Source organism: Mesocricetus auratus, unplaced genomic scaffold, assembly GCF_017639785.1.
Source record: "Mesocricetus auratus isolate SY011 unplaced genomic scaffold, BCM_Maur_2.0 Super-Scaffold_100028, whole genome shotgun sequence".
Lineage (NCBI taxonomy): Eukaryota > Metazoa > Chordata > Mammalia > Rodentia > Cricetidae > Mesocricetus > Mesocricetus auratus.
The window spans coordinates 2,912,388-2,933,682 of record NW_024429209.1 but is presented as its reverse complement, the minus strand read 5'-3'; the positions used below and the strand labels follow the sequence as shown (position 1 = coordinate 2,933,682).

General features: G+C 44.5%; 1 protein-coding gene across 3 annotated transcripts; it reads right to left on the bottom strand.

Moving 5' to 3' along the window:
• Positions 1 to 651: 651 nt before the first annotated feature.
• On the bottom strand, positions 652 to 19,905 carry Aar2 (AAR2 splicing factor). Of its 3 annotated transcripts, none has more exons than XM_005084613.4 (5): positions 19,745 to 19,905; positions 19,435 to 19,500; positions 15,989 to 16,784; positions 12,612 to 12,841; positions 652 to 1,907 (listed from the first exon to the last, which is right to left on the bottom strand). In XM_005084613.4, exons 3-5 carry the CDS (start codon positions 16,743 to 16,745, stop codon positions 1,740 to 1,742), a joined length of 1,155 nt encoding a protein of 384 aa, XP_005084670.1. In that variant the 5' UTR covers positions 16,746 to 16,784; positions 19,435 to 19,500; positions 19,745 to 19,905; the 3' UTR covers positions 652 to 1,739. The 3 variants fall into 3 exon arrangements, with proteins under 3 accessions (XP_005084670.1, XP_012979563.1, XP_021091300.1); XM_013124109.3 differs by having other exon boundaries at positions 15,989 to 16,787; positions 19,745 to 19,904; XM_021235641.2 differs by lacking the exon at positions 19,435 to 19,500 and having other exon boundaries at positions 15,989 to 16,787; positions 19,745 to 19,825.
• Between the last annotated feature and the right edge of the window lie 1,390 nt (positions 19,906 to 21,295).

Here is a 21,295-nt window from a genome sequence, read left to right as displayed (position 1 = left end):
TTGTTATTAGGTCTCCTTCCCTCAGCACATGTTATTTCCATGTTTGTAAATATGTGGTATATGTGTTAGGTACATTTGTGTGCAAGTGTGTGGAGGTCAGAGGTTGATACTGGGTGTCTTCTTCAATCACTTTCCACTTTATTTTTGAGACAGGGTCTCTCACTGACCCTGGGGCTTACCAATTCGCTTAACCGGCTGCTCAGAAAGCACGCCCCACCCCCAGCACTGGAATGACAGCTGTGCACTGCTCCTGGCTTTTTACAGGAGTTCTGGGCATCTGAAGGTCCTCATGCTTGTCCAGCAAGCACTTACACACTGGGCCATTTCCCCAGCCCTAGGCACAGGGTTCATCCACGTTGCAGCATCAGAACTTCATTTCTTGGGATCTGCACTTTGAACACATTCCCCAGGTAGTTCTGATGAGTGGGCTTTGAGGAAAAGGAGGATGAAAGTTCAGGTTAATAGAGAGTGACAGGGTGTGTCTGTCTCACTGGAAACAGAGACCAAGCTGTCTGCCTGCCTTCACCAGAGACTGCTGGGCTGAGCTGGGTCTCCTGGGTGCGCTCTGCAGGTAGACACGTAGTCTATGGCCAACAGCTTGGCTACTTTGGAAACAGGGCAGATTAGCTGTTAGAGACTCACACAGGGGGATTAGTCCCAACTCAAAGACTTTAATGTACATTCTGCTCTTGGAAAACATCTCCAAGGAAACAAGAGGAACCGAAAGTCTTAGCAGCAGGACTCCCATTCAGAGACCTGCTGGGAGCTTGAGCCTCGGAAGAGGATGGAAGAGGACAGCTCTGGGATCCCAGAGCACAGCATGCCACCTGAGGTCAGTGTGAAGGGCCTGGGAGCCCTTCCTGAGGCAGAATTCTGTCCACACAGCACAGTGGGTACACCCTCAAGACTCCCTAATGCTAGGGATGTGACAGCTGATGACCCCCCCCCCACAGCAGGGCTGGGAGGGTAAGCTACCCAGTCACCTCCATGGCACTGAAGCACAGGCCCCACCTTTAACAGAACTAAGAAGCACTGACAAGAACCTTTCCTTTTGTTGTTGAATTTCCACGTCATCAGAAAAAGTCATGGTGTGAGGCCTCAGAACGGAAGCTCCAAGAACAGGGCCAATTCTGGATATCAACCCTGGGGTCTCTAGGCAGAAGGGCCCTTGGGAGAGGAAGCTGAAGCTGAAGTTGACCACTTGTCAGGCTCAGCACACCATCTTCCTGGTCGCCCTTCCCCAGGCTGGGCTTCTGAGAGCTCAGTGGCCCATTTCCTGGCAGGTCTCCTTCCAAAAACAAGGAGCAGGCAGAAGTTCTGTATAAACCACATTCAACTTCAAACCTACATTTAACTTAACAATTCACCAACTAACCCTCAGACCCTGGGATGGAACAGGTTTCTTCTTTCTTCTTTTAACCAGTTAGGGACGAAGCATAGTCTTTTAGACTTAAATTTTTTTCCGCTGTCAGAAGGAATTAGACTGCTGCAGGGCAAGTTTCACCTGGACCTTCTACAAGGGCCTTTTTCTGAAATTAAGTGCCCGGGCCAGGCTAAAGGGAGTCACGATATCTGTTTTTGCAGCAAAGGGATGCATATACTGGTGAAGAGGGATCCTGGCTCCATCTTTACAGGACCTGCCTGGGTCGCTATGCTGGAGGGTCCCAGGAAGACGGATGAGCAGAGACACCGGGTAGTAGTCATGTGGGAAGGGGTCTCCCTGGCTTGAGGATTTGCAGTTAGCCAGTCTCGATGCCCTCAGGGAGCTCCACCACCACTGGGGCACAGTCTTCTGGCTCTGAAGCAAAGTCCCACCGGAACTTCTTAGTCAGGTGGGCTTGGAACTTTTCTGCTTTCTTCCTGAGGGTGGCATCCACAGCAATACTGCAGGCAGAAGAAAAGAAAACCTACAGAGAATAGAGGGTAAGTTACTCCTGAGAACAGGGGGCCAAGAAAGTTGTGGAAATTTCCACCTAGTGTTCAGCTCTCTGGGGCAGTAGGTCAGCTGCTGCTGGCACAGTCCCAGGACACCTGCTATGCACCCCCCAAAAACCAAGAAAAAAGACATTGGGACGGGACTGGAGTGGAAAATTACCATGCTGTGTACAGATGCCCCATAAAAGTAAGGCCAACAGCATTACCACTACTACCTCATCAGTTGGGGGTGGGGTTGTGTTAAGATCTAAGGCACCTGGGCTAAGACAGAAGAAAAAATAGTTATACCAGGTGGTATAAACAAGTTTGGGGAGACACAGAAGCCCTTGAATCCCATAAAGTCCCAGGCCCTCAGCCAACAAGGCTAAATTGCTGCTCTAATCTTCTAAGTGGGCCATAGAATACCAGTTTGAGGCTTCTATTCCTCTTAAAAACTGTCTTTAATGCTTATTTAAAAAAGCATTACCATTGTTTAAATTGTGGTAAAATAGATGGCTACCATTTAAACTATTTTTAAGTGATCAGCCAGTGGCAATAAGTGCATTCCCATCCCGCAACCATCATCAACACTCACCTTTAGAAACTTCTCATCTTCTCCAACAGAAACTCACCCATGAAACACCAATTCCCTATCATTCTCTTCCCCTGGCCTTTAGCAACAGTCTTCTACTTTCTGTCTTTATGAATCTGACCAGGCTAGGAGCCTCAGGGAAGAGGAAGCATATAGCATCTGTCCTTTTGTGGCTGGCTTATTTCACTTAGCATGTCTTCAAGGTTCCTCCATGTTGTAGCATTCGTCATAATTTCCTTCCTTTTCAAAACTAAACAGTAGCGGGGTGGTAGTAGCACACATCTAGAGGCCTTGAACTCACTCAGATCAGCCTACCTCTGCCTCCCAAGTGTTGGGATTAAAGGCATGCACCACCATCACCCGGCCCAAAATGTGGTTTTATTATTCATTTTTTAATGAATTTTTTTTTTGAGATAAGGTCTTACTATGTAGCCATAGCTTGCCTAGCTTGAGCTCAGAGATCAGCTTGCCCCTCCTTCCCAAGTACTGGAATTAAAGGCATGTGCCACCACGCCCAGCTCAGGATGTGTACTTTATGGGGTAGAAAGCTGTTCAGTTACCTAAAAGGGAATACGAAATTTGTTGTCTGCCACCTGTTAGCCTACAGGCCTACCCCAGACATGGCCACAGGGCACAAGCCAGTCAGCTCTGGTTGTTGCTGGCCTACACACCACTAAGGAGGACACTGGGTCCCAGGCAGCTAGCTGACAAAGGCAACAGTTACACTCTGCAGCTGATTCCCAGTGGCAACATCAGCTTCCACTATCTGTTAGCAGAGAGGTGAGGTTCATCCTCAGTGGCCTTTGTTCAAGCCATTCTCTTCAGGTCCCAGGAATGGCAGCAGACGCAGTGCCTGGAGATGGCCAGGTGGCAAGCGTTACAGAATTTGGCTTAACCAGGGAACTGACTGAATGGGATACACGAGTGGGGAGCATAACTCCCTGGAGGGGCTGTGTGGTCTTGGTAGTAAAAGCACCTCTGCCCTTCCCGGAGCCCAGGCTACCTCTTTGTCACCTCAATCTCACTGAGATGACAGGCTGTTTACTGCTCATCTCATCCAAGAATGAAGCAATTCAAAACAGTGACACTCTCATACCTGCATTCTGCACTTCTGGTATTCTAACACGGACTGCACTTCTGGTATTCTAACACAGACTGCACTTCTGATATTCTAACACAATACTTATTTAATGCCCAGAAGAATGATGACAACTGTAGGTTCAAAGAAAATTTATTTTTGGATCTTTTGCACAGTCCCTAGCACCAAATAATTGTTCATTATGTGACGGTGCTGGAGAAAAGGCTTATTCTAGAGATGAGCTGCATACGAGGCCCCAGAATGCTGCTGGCTTCTCTGACTCTTGCAAAGGCCCAAGCTAAACTGAACTGCTCTGAATGCTGTTCCTTTACCGTTGGGCCTGACTTCCCTCATGGCCCTCTTATGTTACCTTATATCACAGTGGCCCATGCCTTAAAGAGTAGGGAACACATCCTAATTACACTGTGTCAACACAGCACACCACTCGGCCTGGCACAGAGTTAGGGCCCACAGGGTGCTCACCAATCAGTAAGTACAACACATAGATTTGAGTTCCACTTGGCAATAGCCGGAAGTGAGAGGCTGGACCAAGCTGCGCTCAGTCATCACCCACCTTCCCCACCTACCTTCTAAATATTCCTGAGAGAGAAAGCAACTAGAGTGGGTACAGGCAAAGCCTTTGGTCTTTTTTTTCTTTCTTTCTTTTTTTAAGCTTCTAATTTGAAAAGTGTTTTGTCCTTTAACTTGTCATTTAAATCTTTACTACAAGCCCAGCAGATTAGAGGGCAGGAAATTAGTAATCCCATTGTAAGATGAGGACGCTGGGTCACCACACCATGCTCAGCATGTTCTGGCCAAGCAGGGATGGTCAATCTTACCATTTCTCCACTATAGCCTCCTTTAGTCTAGACAGAGTAAATGCATCCTTGATAATGAACTCTTGGCCCCACCCTGTGGGGTGCTTCTGTAACTGTCACATGACTTTCACTTTTAAAAGCCAACTTTTCTGAAGTATGTGCACTTTGCATACAATTAAACGCTCCTACTGCACTGTCTGACTCACTTGGGTAAACACCCACAGCCATGCAGCCAGGGAATGCTTAAACGTAGGTCCAGGGTTTTCTTCAGAAATCTAGTTCTCAGCCAGGAACCCTCTGTGGATTGCTGAGGTATCACATTTACGTTTCACAACAGGTTGGTCACCCTTAGAAATGCTCCGGTGTTGTCCTTGGATTGTTAAACCCTCCTCTTCCCTCCCCTCGCCCCACTCCTTGCCCCTACCATCTATTTTCTTTATAGTTTTACAAACTTAATAATTAATTTGGTTTTTCTTGAGTCACTGTCTCACTACAGTTTAGAGAGGCCTTAAATTTACTATGTGATCCTGTCTCAATTCTGTCTTAGCTTTGCTCCCAAATGCTGGGACTGCAGGTATGTATACCATGCCCTGCTTAATATTTCAAAAACAATTCAGAAAAGATGTCTAAAAAGTACTTAGTCAGAACTAGGGCTATAGCTTAGTGACACAGTGCTTAATAGCATAGGTGAGGTCATGGTTTAAATTTTCAATGACCCTCCCTCCTGCCGGGGCTAGGGGTACATTTATTCAGGCAGTAATTTATCCTGGTTCTTTTATTTTCACATTAATTCTATGTTTTCTTTAAAAAAAAAACTTAGTGATCATCTAGTTACTTTAGTCCCTAAGGCAACATAAAGTAAAGATTTCTAACACCATGGAAAAATGAACTATCTTAATTTTGGATTTATTTTATTTTTTGACTTCTTGAAACAGGGTTTCTCTCTTAAGTTTGTAGACCAGGCTGGCCTTGAACTCACAGAGACCTGCTTGCCTCTGCCTCCTGAGTGCTGGGATTAAATGCATGTGCCATCACCGCCCAGCTCTAAACTTGGACTTTAAAAAAAAAGACTTTTAAAACAGGATAATCACATGTTGCAAATAAATGCATTTATCTAAAACAAAACAAAACCCATGGGCCAGGTGAGGTAGTAGTGCATGAATTTAATCCCAGTACTAGGGAAGCAGAGGCAGGCGGATATGTAGTTCAAGACTAGCCTGATCTATAGAGTAAGTTCAGGTCAGCCTAGGCTAACATAGTTGAGACCCTGTCTCAAAACAATAACAACACTCCCAAAACCCAAATAAAGTAAAAATAAATCACAGCCACTACATGTTTTTATTCAAATACAGAAAAAATGTACCAACACTTTAATCACTAAGTCTATTAAAAATGAAATTAAAAAAATAAAACAAAAAATCTCGTCATAAATATGAAAGCTTTTAAAAACTGCAGTACATGCAGTCATGCCACGCCAAGAGAGTAAAGTATCACAGAGGACAGCTGAGCCTGTCTTATTCTAAATTTTTTGGCTAGGCAAAAAACAACAATCAAAACCTTACCTAAAAAACAAAAGTCCTCACAAGGGAGGAGGGGTGGGAGAGGGAGCTGGGATTGACATGTGAAGCAAGCAAGTTTCTAATTTAAACAAACAAACAAAAAAACCAAAGCCCTCAAGTGACTGAAACCAGCCAGGACACTGTTATCACTATAACTGAAGCTGTTTTACAAGCAAGACCACACCCTGAAGTGATGAGCGAGCAAAAGCACCATGAATCGTATCTCCAAGGGCAGGCTCTCTCTGTAGTCCTGGCTGTCCAGGAACGTGGTTTGTATTTGTTTTTGTTTTGTTTTCTTTTTTCAAGATGTGCAGGCCTGGCTGTCCTGGAACTCACTCTATAGACCAGGCTGACCTTGAACTCATAGAGATCCCCTACCTGGGATTAAAGGCGTGCATCAACATACCTGTACCTGGCCTCGTGTCTTTAAATTTTTTCTCTAAGTTACATTTATTTGATTTACACATGTACATAGCAAGCATATGGAGAGACAAGCATACAAGAAGACAACTTGTAGGAGTCAGTTTTCTCTTTATATGTGGGGTCCTGAGATCAAACTTAAGTCAACAGGCTTAGTGGCAGACACCTTAGCCTGCTGAGCTTATCTTCCAGGCTGGAATCATGTCTTCTGAGGTAAGTTCAGAAAATTTGGGCTGTTTCATGTGGAGTATAATTATATATAGGAACTATGTATATAGCCCTGCAATGGGCTTTAAATCTAAATCTCAGCCCAGCCATCCCTTGCTCTGTGAGTGTGGACAAAAACACATGGCTGGTATGGTGGGATGGTATACCCAACTTCTTCCATTGTGTTGAGGGCTAAATGAGACAACGCATACAAAAGCCACAACCAAAGGCAGGAGGAGGTACATAAACTTATCTATTAGAAATGTTTCTGATACGAAGTTCGAAAGATGCCTCATTGGTTAAGACTACTGGCTGCTCTGCCAGAGGATCTGGGTTTGATTACGAAACTCAGTTCCAAAGAATCTGACATCTTCTGGTCTCCATGGGCAGTAGACATGCAAGTGGTACAGAAACATGCATCCATACAAAACAGCCATACACATAAATTTTTTAAGAAGTTTATGATAAAAACATTATAGACATTATTATAAAAACATTATAGCTCAGTTGGTAGAGTACATCCCTCACAAGTACAAAGTCCTAGACTCCATCCCCAGCACCACATTACCTGAACATGGTAGCACATGCCACTACATCTAGCACTTGGGAGGTAGAGGCAGAAGGATTAGAAGCTAAAGATCATGTACGTCTACATAGTGAGTTTGAGGCTAGCATGAGATATGTAAGACCTCACCTATCTCAAAAATAAGAAAACAAACAAAAAAATCCTAGAGATATAATTGTTAGAGATAACACCCAGAATAGTAATAAGGCATGAGGCTTGCTTGGAATGCATCTACAGCTATAAAAAAAAAAAAGATCTCCAAACACCATGGGTTATGTGACTATATGCCTAAATACTATGCAATCGGCAGTTAGAATTCTTGTGCATAACTCTTTCCAACACACTACTAATTCCAGATTATCTTTTCATTGACTTTAAACAAATTACGGTGAGTTAAGTTACTTTAAATGAAAGAAAAAAACCTTTTTTGTAAAACAAATCATTTTTATTCAAGCTAAATCCAAGGGATTTGTAAAAGACAGTGGCATTTATTTAAGTATCTCACTTGGGAAATTTGGAGAAAAAAAATCCATGGCTGAGATCATATAGGACTGATTTTATGCAAGCTAATATGGCTGTCTTTAATGCCTTTAAGCTCTCTCTCTCTCTCTCTCTCTCTCTCTCTCTCTCTCTCTCTCTCTCTCTCTCTCTCTCTCTCTCTCTCTCTCTCTACACACACACACACACACACCACTCGTCCCTCTCCAAGGACAGTAGACATTTATGCTCCTCAGCAAGCTGAAGGTCTGATTCACTCAGTCACAAACACCCCAAGTGAACGCTTCTTGTGGGGAATAGGATTCTCATTGCCAAGACATTAGAAAAAAAAAAACAGTTTTATAATATCCTAGGCCACACTGTGTCTTTTGAAATATCAATGTCACCCTGGCAGTAATGGTGCACGCCTTTAATCCCAGCACTCGGGAGGCAGAGTTCGAGGCCCGCCTGGTCTACAGATTGAGTTCCAGGACAGGCTCTAAAGCTACACAGAAAAACCCTGTCTCAAAAAAACAAAAAGACAACAACAAAACCGCCCCCCAAAAAAACAAAATACCAATGATCCTCACATAAAGCTATTCCAGAAATCCTAAAGCCCCTCAAATATTAACTCCCCCAGGCAGAATCCACCATCTCCTCTTTGATGCATCGAATGCCCTTTGTTAGACTTAATCGTTCATGCATATGTTTACACTGCCAAAGGAACCATCAATGACTTACATGTAAAAACAAGCAGTACCACAGGTCAAATGTTAGGTGTTGACTAGGTGTTGAAAATAACCAACGAAGAAGACAATGCAGGCTTATGGCTCTGTGGGGAATGCTGTACTTTCAAGAAGCGTAACCCTTGCAGCATGCTGGTGGCAAGCACAGAGCAGGCTAAGATACTAGAAGGGAGCAGAGATAAGGGACGGGCTCACAGAGAGGGGGTATGGGCAAGGATATCACAGGCTGTGGAGAATCAGGTTCAGCCCAGAAGGCATGAAACCTGGGTATAATGTTTCCATTACATGAGGTTCCAGAGAGCAATCTGAAAAACAGGCTTACTGTTAGTGCTGCATTGAACATTTTCAAATGTGCTGAGAGGAAACTAAACTCAAACGATGTGCTTTCACAACTAAAACACAGGAAGTCTTGGCACAGTGTGCATATGTATAGTTCCAGTTGTTTGCACTGCTAGAATCACTTGTGCCCAGGAGTTCAAAGCTGGCCTCAGAAACAAGGCAAGATCCCATCTCAAGAGAAAAAAAAGAACGAAACAGCATGGCCTGTCTGGGAACTTGCTGTGAGCAAACCACTAGACCACCGACACCACCCTGATAGGAGGAAACAGCAGTCAGAGCCAAGGAACACTGAGCCTCAGCGCCAAAGCTGTCACATTTAAATTTCCTAGGCAGTAGGGGAGCCACAGAGAAACAGGATCAGAGCAACAGAGGCAGCAGTGTGGGAAGCAGATGGTTTAACAAGGTAAGCATGGAGGCTGACAAACCCTGATGTAGTCTACGACAGACCAAAAGCCAGGACTTAGGACAAGGTACACTCTTCTTCGGTAATATTCTCACTTCTAGAACAAAATCTTGTATACAGCAGGTGCTCAGTCAGTAACTCCTAAATCAATGAATCCTTTAGGACAGGAGCCCTAGCTAAGTCTTTTTTTTTTTTTTTTTTTTTTTTTTTTTTTTGAGACAGGAACTCTGTGTAGCCTTGTAGACCAGGATGGCCTTGAACTCACAGAGATCCGCCTACCTTTGCCTCGAGTGCTGGGATTAATTGCGTGGGCCACCCCCACCTCTCAGCTTAGTCCTTATTCCTCAACAACTGTAGGGGAACAATGTATGTAAAGGATGCTCAAAAACATTTACTGGTATACTGTTTTAAAGGCGTATGTATGCATGCATGTCCTGAACACTTTCAAACAATGACATTAGCTGGTATAGATCAGGCAGTGGAGTGTGAGACCCTGGGTTTTATCCTCAGTGCCACTTAAACTGGGTGTGTTTGGCACATGCCTGTATCCCTGGATTTGGGAATCGGATAACAAAGGATCTGAAATTCAAGCTTATACTTGGCTACAATGGGAGTTTGAAGCCAGCTGGACCTAGAAAGCTTGTCTAAAAACAACAACAATAAACAAACCACATAACATCAAATGTCTTGTCCAGAGAAAATTTGAAACCATCAGCAATGCACAACCCATATAGGCATCAGGCAACCCAGCTGGGTCCTTGGTAGTTTGAGATTCCTGTTGCAACACAAGCCAGAAACACCATGGCCTTCCTGAGCTTGTGTGACAGCATCCACTCACACCATGATTTCCTAGACTGCACTGTTCCCCATGGCAGCCGCCACCAAGGGAGGCCAGTTAGCAGTTGATGACTCCTCACACTGCCTGGCAGCCCAGTGACTTTGTGAGGAGGGTCCACTTCTCTGCTCTATAAGGAACGAGAAGGGCACTTTAACTCTCCTGAGGTAGAACATGCCAGGCTCAGCCATCACTTGACAGACACATCACCACAGTCTCCACAAGTCCTCCAAATGCCAGAATTCCAGGCAACTGCCCGCTGCCTCATTACAGAGACTCCCAATACCATGGAAAAGAGTTCTCTGCCTCTGAGAAACAACAGCAACAGAATTGGGGGTGTGCAGGGGGTGGAGATCTATGCTGAATTCCCTACCTTGGGAAATGACAGGGGAAGTCCTTTTGTTGTATTTGTTGTCTTATTGGTTGATAAATAAAGCACTGTTGGCCAATAGGGAAGCAAGATAGGTGGGACTAGGAGTTGAGGAGGATTGGGAAATGTAGTCAAGGGGAGAGATTCGCCATGTGATCCCGGGAAGAGAGGATGCACGAGGCTGTGTCCTCCGTAAGATAAGACCTTATAAAAATATATATTAGTAATTATGGGTTAATAATTAAGTAAGAGCTAGCCATTAAGAAATCATAGCAAACAGCCAGCAGCTTTATAATTAATACAGCGTCCTGCATGTTCATTTGGGACTGGTGCAACTCTGGACCAGGCTGGCAGGAAGAATACACATTACAGGGCAAAAAAAGTACAAGTGCCAAAACAAGTTCCAAGCTTCTATGCAAATCCTGACTTCCACTTTCTAGTGTGAAGTTAAGTCAATAGTTTAACCTTTCTAATTTTTTTATTTGAAAAATGAAAATGATTTGTTCTGTCCAACAGGGTTCCAGGAAGCCCATGTGATGGTTCACCTCAACTGCCAATGATAAAATGGATTGGGAATCAGCTAGAAGGGTCTCTGGTCATGTCTGTAGGGACTTGGTTGACTAGATTAACTGAGGCGTACAGATCCACCCACCAGTCTCTAGGCTAGGATTCTGGAATATATGAGGAGAAGCTAGTGAGTTAAACACGGGCCTTCACTGCTCTCTGATTCTGAACCGTGGGTGCAATGTGACCAGCTGCCTCAAACTCCTGCTGCTGTCACTGCCCCACCACTATGAAACACTATTCTCCTGTAAGTTACTTTTGTTGGGTTGTTTTATCACAGCAACAGAAAAAGTATCTTAGACATATATAACACAGCTAATACGGTGTGTACCCAACAGGCATTAACAAATATTAGTTTCTTCTGTGGCTGGGGATGAGGTAAATGAGGAACATTTGCATGGGCCAGGCCTTATGGGGCATCACACACAGGGAGAAGAAAGCCCTGGCGGTACAGAAACTATGGAAATGGACAACCAGCTGCTTCTACCTCTGCTATACTTGAGAAAGTTACAAATGTGAGTGAGAGGCTGTCCCAAGTACACAAAGGAAACTAATCTGTTTGCCAGGGGAGGAAATAGCACAGGATGAAGATTCTAAGTTGTTTGAAGCTCCTTCCCTAATTATCACCCATAATGAAAATTTAATTGCCAAGTTAAAAGCAAATTTCACTTTTTCTGTCAGAGAATCTCTACAGAAACTGGCACATTTTGTTTGAACAGGAAATCAAAGTTACTTTAATGCTTAAATGAGATCTAAGGAGATACAGATGATTCTTTGGGAATAACGAACTTCAAAACTGCCTCACTAGGTTGCAGCAATTTACAGCTTCAGCGAGACCCAGAGCTGTCTGCACAGGTGCTCTGGGCTAGCTGCGGTTTATCTATCCCCATGGTTCATGCTTTGGAAGCTACACGTGTTTGGTGATGCTAACAGGCGGGGCCTGGTGAGAGGTTCTTAGCTCACCTAGGATAGTGCTCTTGGAATGGATTAATGTACCAATAGTGGGGTTCTTCAAAGAGGTTGTCACCAGTAGGGCCACCAGGTCTTGAGCTCTAAGCCTCCAAAACCATGAGCTAAATAAACCTCTGCTGGGGCTGCAAGCATGATGACCTGAGTTCAGTCCTAAGAACTCACCTGACTCCCACAACTGTGCTCTGACCTATACAAGCATCCCATGGTACACACTAAATTTAAGAAATAAAAAATAAATTAATGCTGGGCAGTGGTGGCACACGCTTTTAATCCCAGCACTCGGGAGGCAGAGGCAGGTGGATCTCTGTGAGTTCAAGACTAGCCTGATCTACAACAGCTAGTTCTAGAACAGCCTCCAAAGCCACAGAGAAACCCTGTCTCAAAAAACCCAAAACAAACAAACAAATTAATTAATTAATAAGCCCATTTATTTCAAAATAGACTACCTCAGGTATTTCCTGATAGCAATAAAAAACTGAAAATACAGTTAGTTAGGTAGCCCTAAGTGGTGGAAAGGATTCAAATCCTAAGTACCCAGTGCTAGGTCAGAGAGAGGATCTCTGGCACAGAGGCGCTTACAACACAGTAGAAGATAGTGAACCAGGAAACATCTCAAGGTTAGGAAGTACACTCACTCAAGAAATAGAGTCATGGAAAAACAGCAAGAAAGAAAAAAGTGACCCTCCTGAGGGTGCTCTCACACGGATGCCATCCTGCTGACCCACATGTGTGTCAGCCCACAGTCTGCTCACCTGTAAGGTACTGGTGAGGAAGTTGTCCTGGGAGACAATGTCCACAAAGAAGTCAGCAGGGATCTCGCCAAGCTGGTGGTACAGGATGGAGATGAGGCTGACATACAGGGTATGGTGCTTTACCATGGCTGCTTCCGACCGACACAGGAGGTTCAAGAGCCGCTTCCAGTGCTCAAATGCCTCGTACACATTGCCCAGCAGGAAGCACACAAAGGCAAACTGGAGTTCACCTAAGATACACAGAAGAACTGAAATCCTCACAGCAAGGCATACCAGCTGACACTTCCCTACATGATTTATAATGCCATCATTTACACTAGACCTTAGCAACAAGGAGCCTTGTACCCTTGTCATTCCAACAGAACTTAGGATGGGATTCTGCATCCAACAAGCACTCAGAAAACATTTGCTAAACTGCTAAAACTTCAAACCATGGAAAGCCAAACTGTGGCTAGGTATTTATTAAAAAAAAAAAAGGGTCACAAGAGAAGCAGTAGTACTACTACATGCCTGGTATTTTAGGAGGTGAAACCTAAACCTACCCATCAGAATTACTAATAGATCTCATTAAAAGCAAAGCTGCCCAGAGCTAGAGAGGTGGCTCAGGGTTAAGAGTATTTGCTACTCTTCTAGAGGACCCAAGTTCAGTTCCTAGCACCCACTACAGGCATCTTAAAACTACCTGTTGACTCCAGCTGCGGGAGATCTGACATCCTCGTCTGGTCTTTTGTGTGCACCTGCACTCGTACACATAGCCACATATATATACCACACACACATACACACAGACAGACAGACAAACACACATAGAGAGACAGAGAGGCATAACTAAAGATAATATAATCTTTTTTGTTTGTTTGTTTTTGTTTTTCGAGACAGGGTTTCTCTGTAGCTTTGGAGACTGTCCTGGAACTCACTTTGTAGACCAGGCTGGCCTCGAACTCACAGAGATCCGCCTGCCTCTGCCTCCCGAGTGCTGGGATTAAAGGCATGCGCCACCAACGCCCAGCAATATAATCTTTATAATAATATAAATCCTAAGATTTACAAAAAGAAAGTAGGTAAAGCTGTCCACTTGTCAACTCAGAGATTTTGGTTAAGTAGAGATGATGGACTCCAGAATTTCTAAGAACAAGATCAAAGCATAGTATTTTACAACCAGCTCCTAACATTGCCATGTCATTGAAATGGTCACCTCTTAGTAGCTAGTATTCTAAGCTTCCAGGTGACATGACCCACTCTAGGGCTGGTGAAAAGCTGCATCACACACCACGCTCAGTCCTCAGTCCAATTTCTCTAGGTCATCAGAGAAGGCAGTATTTCCCTCATTTTAAGATGAGGCCAAGGGCATGCCAAAGATCATATAATTAATGTTTTGGATGATGGAAAGCTATAACAGATTTGATGCTGGTAAGAACACTTCCCACAGTAGGGAATTCCTATACTTATTACCAGTCAGCTTAGTTTTGTTTATTTAATCACAGGGCTCTGATTTCATCTCTGAGCAGCCTAATGGCTAAGAGCATAGGCTTTGGAGCCAAAGTGCCTGTATTCAAATCCTAGCTCTACTACTTAGAAGTAGTGTGACCTAAGGCAGATTTCACAGTCTACTTACACCTCCATTTCCTCATTTGAGAGTTATAATGAAGAGTAAATTGCTTACTACAGTGCCGGTTAAACACTTACAATAATATGGTATATATAAAAAAGAATAACATGGGACATAAAGTAGTACTCAAAATGCCAGTTCCTATTCGAATCTCCAATTGATTCCTGTTTCCAGCAAAGACCTGACAATCCAGAAGCCACTGAACATGTGTGCAAGCAACAGGGGGTTTGCCTGCTAGATAAACTATACCTGAGCTAGATGCAGTGACGCAATGTGTAATCTCAGCACTTGGGAGGTGGGGGAAGGGAGCCACTGCCACAAAAGTCCCAGGCCATGCAGGGTTACAAAGCAAGACCTTGGCTCTAAATAAATGAACACACATCGACTCACCAGACACATTCTCCCTGGCTTCAAAGGTAGCCATAAATTTAAGCTATGTATATATGGGCCAGAAAAAGAATGAATCAGTTGGGCATGGTGGCACACACCTTTAATCTCAGCACTCGGGAGGCAGAGGCAAGCAGATCTCTCTGAGCTCAAGGCCAGCCAGGTCTATAGAGTGAGTTGCAGGACAGCTAAGCTAGGGCTGTTACACAGAGAAATTTATATTAATTACACTAATTAAATTTATATTACTACGTCATGCATTAAGATGTATCCATTAAAATGTCTGTTGTATCATCAGCTCAGCTAAAGATATAAAAAAGTCTATAAGCAAACTTCTCACCAATCTCCACCAACAGGAAATTATATAAATGCCCTGAATAATTTATAAGAAGATAAGGACAGAGTTAAAGGTGTAACAGGGTTGGGGAGCTACTCGGTCAGTAAAGTACTTGTCCTGCAAGCACACGGGCCAGGGTCAGGTCCCAGAACCCAAATTAAAAACCTGGAGTGTGGTGCAAGTGCTCACAATCCTAGCCCTGGGAAAGCAGAGACAGGCAGATGGCTGGGGTCTCCTGGCCAGCTAGCCTAGTCTACCTGGTGAGTTCTAGGTCAATAAGAGAACCTGTCTCAAAAGAAAAAGGTTAGTAGTGCTTAAGGAACCATGCCCAAGGGGCTGACCTTTGGCCTCCGTATGTGGCACATGTATGAACACATGCAAACAGCAAGACAAATGCTTGTTGTCATTGGTATTCAAGAAATAGAAATGAGATGCCACTTTTCAACCACTGAATTTAAGAGGCCTTCACCAAGAAACCATTCTGAGTGCTGTCAAAAGCAATGAACAACTTCCTATCACCTGCTGAGGAGGCAAAATCTGGCAACACACACAGTCCGACCCTAAGCTTGCTTATTAGGCTTAATTGTAACAGAAAAAGAGGAGCATCCTAAGGAGTGACCGCTGAGAACTGGCTCTGTAGCTCTGGACACTGAACAGGTGAGCAGTGACATGGAAACACTTAACAGCACACCGTAAAACACTACTCTTTAATCTTGTTTCTATAAAAATCACACCTACTCCTAGAAGCTTAAAAGACTGAAATATAATAGCTGGGCGGTGGTGGCACACACCTTTAATCCCAACACTCAGTAGGCAAAGGCAGAGGCAGGCAGATCTCTGTGAGTTTGAGGCTAGCCTAGTCTAGAGAGTGAGTTCCAGGACAGATTCCAAAGCTACCATGAAACCCTGCCTCGAAAATAAAATAAAATAGACAAGTGAAATATAAAGAAATACACGGGAAAAAGAGAAAAGATAACCAAAGATGAGCCCTCTATTCTAAAATACGGCCACCAGCATCCTCCCCCAAAAGCCCCTCCTTCTTACCAAGTACATCCTGGGGGTTGCAAGGGAACTGCTTGCTGAGTACAGTCTCAAGGGCATAGCTCAAGTCCATGCTGTGCCTGGTGATCTCTGCTGGTGTGGCACCCGCTGGGAACATCTGAGTGGGCAACTCCGAGAAGCGGATCTCTGTCCCAGCCCTGGGCTTCATCTCAGGCAGCCGGGCTAAGCCCTCCTGGTAGCTTTTGCACTCAGTACCACAGAGGGGTAGATTCTGCTCCACCCTGTCCTTGGTGTGCTTCATGGAAAGCACAGGCAACACGTCTGAGAAGGCACAGATCTGCCGGCTCTCGGGTTGCAGCTTCTCCACGGTAGCCTCATTGATGAAGTTGGTGAGTGAGATCCATTTCTTGAGTGTAGCATATGGGTAAGGTCCCAGAAACTGGTCTAGCTCAGGGAGATTGGCTCTCATAGCTTCTACTTCAGCCTCTGGAGCTGGAGACAAGTCTACCTCTTCCTGAACAGCATTCCAACGAAGAACTGTCAGCCCCCGCTGCTTCAGGCTAAGAAAGAAGCCCATCCGAGGGCCCACCTCCCTGGGATTGGCCTTGTCCACAGAACTGTAGTGAAGGAAGTGGATGCCAGGAGGGATCATCTTCACACCCCGGAACTTGGGCCCCACCTCCCAGGAGTTGTAGTCAATGCCAAACTCTGTTCCCTTGGGCATGTTCAGAATGACCACAGTGGCTCCTTCAAAGAAGAGTTGCTTGGCTAACTCAGGATCCATCTGCACGGACGCCATGGGGCCAGTGGTGGGCAACAAAAAGCAGTACTCTCTTGTCTTCTAGAACAGCAGAGAGAAAAGAGAACAAGTTGACCAAATATGGGAAAAGGCTACTTATTTCTAGTACATTCTCTAGATGTCACATATTGAATTCCATCCTGACAGAATTAACTCCCTAACCCTCATGGCAACCCTGCATCTGTCTAACATCTGTCTAAACATGCATCTCTCTAGGAAAATCAGGATCAAAGAGATTTGGGGATTTTTATTTAAGAAGCAAGAGTCTTCATTCCACCACTACAGAGGCACCACTTACAGAGAGGTGATAATGCTCAAAGTCACACAGTGCCCAAACGAAAAACTGCTGACACTGCAGATCTGTGTCCACTGCACACTCTTAGAATCTGCACTCAAGTCTTTCTCAGATCAGAGGGTAAGGGTGCAAACACACACATGGCCCATTTTAAACCAGAACTAAGCTAAAATCATTTTAAGCTACAATTCCACCTAAAACCTGCTACCACAGATTACCATGAGATCTGTCAAGGATGACCAAATCAGATCTGTTATCTAATTTCCCTTGAGCATCTTAAATTAACAGAAGGTTTGAGGAGTGGAGAGTTTTCCAAACTCATCAAAAACCTAGCTGAAATGAGGGAAAATAAAGGATAGTCCCCTTGTTTAAAAACAATCCAGCAGGGTACAGTGGTACACACCTCTGTTCCCAACCCTTGGGGGATGGAAGCAGAAGAATCAGAAGTTCAAGGTCATCCTTGATTGCTAGAGACTACCTCAGAAATAATAAGTAAAAACAAAAGGCAGCAAGTACACAAAGGAGATTTAGAACCACAAAAAAACATCTATGGGAGGTAGACGCAGGAGGATCAGAAGTTTAACGCTGTTCTCAGCTACATAATGAATTTGAGGCCAGCCTAGAACACATACACAAGACACTGTCTGATTACAAACAAGCGCAAAACAAAAACACCTAAAGTCCAGGAACAAACAACTTCCCAAAGAGCCACAATTCATCCAGAAGAGATTGACATGGCAGGCTGACAGTAAGTATTTGAGGAGAACCTGAGATTCTTTATTTTGCCCACATTTAAATTCCCTATAAAGACACTTTGATAAAAAACAAAGTGAGGGGCAGAGTGCTGGCGAATGGCTTGATGAGTAAAGGCACTTGCCTTGTATCCCTGACAACCTCACTTTCGTGGCCAGAACCCACATAAAACTGGAAGGAGAAAAGAGAACCCACTAAGTTGTCTAACCTGCACATGCTGATCATATCACATAATGCCTCATCATGCACTTACATACACACAATATTAAAAACAAAACTCCATAGCAGACACTGCCTCTGAGGTATAAGAATGGTTTCAACATGAACCAATTTTATGCAATCAACTACTTCAACTTCTACTCCTAAATTACTAACTCAACTGGCAAACGCTCAGATTATCTGCACTACGAAGGGTCTTTACTGGACCCCAACAGAAATATCTGAAGAGTAAGACTCCAGACTACCAGGCATCTTCATTTTACACAGAGATATACAATATGACCTCAGAATTCACAAACAGAAAAATCAAGTGCTTAATTCTGTTTATTCTTTAAAACAAAACATGAAAGAAATCCTTTTTACAAAAAAATGTTAGGAGCACACTTTGTCTTTACCTCAAAAACATGAGAAATGACTAAATCAGCACTTTTTTCAAACTGCATGACATAACTTGAGTTAAGAAATCAGTTTTAGACATACAGCTAATCTTAAATAATAAAGTCATACAGAGGCTACAAGAGCGCGTTGAAGTCCCTGAAGCTGGAGTTGGAGATGGTTGTGAGCACCATGAGGTGGCAGGAACCAAGCCTAGGTCCTCTGGAAGAGCAGGCAAGTCTCTTAACCACCGAGTCATCTCTCCAGCACCAAAAACACATTTTTTTTTCAAGACAGGGTTTCTCTGTAGTTTTGGAGCCTGTCCTGGAACTAGCTCTGTAGACCAGGCTGGCCTCAAATTCACAGAGATCCGCCTGCCTCTGCCTCCCGAGTGCTGGGATTAAAGGCGTGCACCACTAACACCAGGTCAAAAGCAGAATTTTTAAACTATCAGAATGCCACTAGTAATAAGGATGGGTATGATTCCTTGGAATCTTGTGTTTACATGCGCACATGGTCGCGTTGTGAAAGTCTTTAAGACTGTAGTTCACAGCCAACAACATCTGAAACATACAATTGGGATACATTCTTCACTGTCCTGCAATACACAGGCACCTCCTCACCCTATTCACCACCTCCCAAGCCCAGAGAGGGAGGCTCCTCAGTGCGGCTCTCTCCGGCTTCTCCAGTGGCTTTAGGCAACATAAAATCGTAACTATGCTCCGAAAACTCTGCAAGAATAACCCGTGGCAACCCTTCGGGTTGTTTAACACCACCCCAACTCCCAAGGACTGATCCCGCCACACCGGCTTCTTTTTGACCCTCAAACCAGAGAAAACTACCCACAGTACTTTGCCAAATGATTTTCCTGTGTTCTGTGATTATACACTGGGTGCCTTGTGTGTGACTTTGTGTGCCTGAATAAGGGCTGTCATAACCACAAGACTTGAGTCCTACATCCCTAGTACATACGCGATGCTTACAAGTTTTATTTAACAAAATACAATCTGCATTTAAATAGAGCCAGGAGGACGCTGAGGGACTTACCGGAAGGCGCGTAGAGAGGAGGATAGAACCAGATCGAGTGAGAATAAGGTCTTTGGTCCTCAAGCTCTACAGTTAAAGGGAGAAAGAAAGTTACTTCGTGGGCCCCAGGATGCCCGATCACGGTATCCCTGGTGACGGGTTCTCAGGGCTAGGCCTCCTGAGACACCAGCCCACAAACTCACAAACTCGGCCGGCTCGGAGTCAGGGGCCTAATTAAGTGCACTTCGCGATTCTGAGTCAAGAAGCCAGGTGACCCGGTCACACAAAACGAAACCAGAGGACGAAAGAAGTAACAAGAGCCGACACTTACCACAAAGTCTCACGCGCCGCTCCGCGGAAACGGGACGGAAGTTCGGCGACGTTGGCACCGGATAGGTGTTACGGAAAAAGTAGTCCCGCAGAACCTCAGGTCACAGAAGAAATGACCCGTGCTTGTAGGTTCCTCCCGATAAAGCACTGCATTTTCTTCTTATTGTTTCATTTTACCGCCTGAATTGTGGATTACAATTTTATTTAAACTATGCACTTTACGGCCGGGCGTTGGTGGCGCACGCCTTTAATCCCAGCACTCGGGAGGCAGAGGCAGGCGGATCTCTGTGAGTTCGAGGCTGGGCTGGACCGACAGCCTCCAAAACAATACAGAGAAACCCTGTCTCGTAAAAACAAAACAAAAAAAAAAAAACAAAAAAACAAAAAACAACAACAACAACAAAAAAAAGAAACTATGCACTTTACATCCCCTTCCAGAAATATACTCACCAGCCACAGTCCTTTGGTCTCAAGCAGACACGGTCACCAAAGCGTGGTCCGGGTGTTGGCTCCCAGCAGCCACAGATAAACTGGCTCAGTCATGCTTGGCCCTCGTTTGCCATATCACTATCCAGTCACAGTGTCAAAGGTGCCCTGCTACCACCCATTCCCAGCTTCTAGACACACTCATCCCTAGGTAGAGTTTCAGAAACCAAGGTATTTGCCTGAAGGGAACAGTTCCTTCAAGAGCCACCACAGCAGTCTGTCTGGCAACAATCACCTGGAATACCCAATAGTGTCTTGCAATCCTAACAGAATACCACAGACATGCTATAAATGCCCACTGCCTGTCTTGTTCTAAACTATCTCTTTAGACCCTAGCCCATAGCTAGCTATCTACTGTGTGTTAATTACTAATAACAATAATGTGTTATAGTAAGTGACTGTGAGTCTGGCCTTGTAGTAGGTCCCAGAGCCACTAGGAGATACATGTCATGTATTGCAAAGAAATCCTTTCTGGTATGATGAGGGCTAGCTAAACAGCACCAAAGTTTATAGGGTATGCCACTAGGACACTAGTTCTAATCTTTACACTAACCATAGCCAATGTGTGACACTCCCCCAATCTTGTACTGCTGACTTTACCTACCTGATTTTCTGCCCTGTGGTAATCTTGTTTACCTTTGAAGACAGAATTTTTTTTTTTTGGTTTTTCGAGACAGGGTTTCTCTATATTGTTTTGGAGACTGTCCTGGAACTAGCTCTGTAGACCAGGCCTTGAACTCACAGAGATCTACCTGCCTCTGCCTCCCAAGTGCTCCCAAGGCATGCACCACCAACGCCTGGCTGAAGACAGAATTTTTTTTTTTTTTGGTTTTTCGAGACAGGGTTTCTTTGTGGCTTTGGAAGCTGTCCTGGAACTCACTTGGTAGTCCAGGCTGGTCTCTGCCTCTGCCTCCCGAGTGCTGGGATTAAAGGCGTGCGCCACCAACGCCCGGCAGAAGACAGATTTTTTAAAGGCCACCAATCTCTTCTTCAGGTGAGTTTACCAAAATCTGTTGAAATCTAAGATGGCTGACAGAGCAAAAGAGAAAAATAACCTCTAACTTCA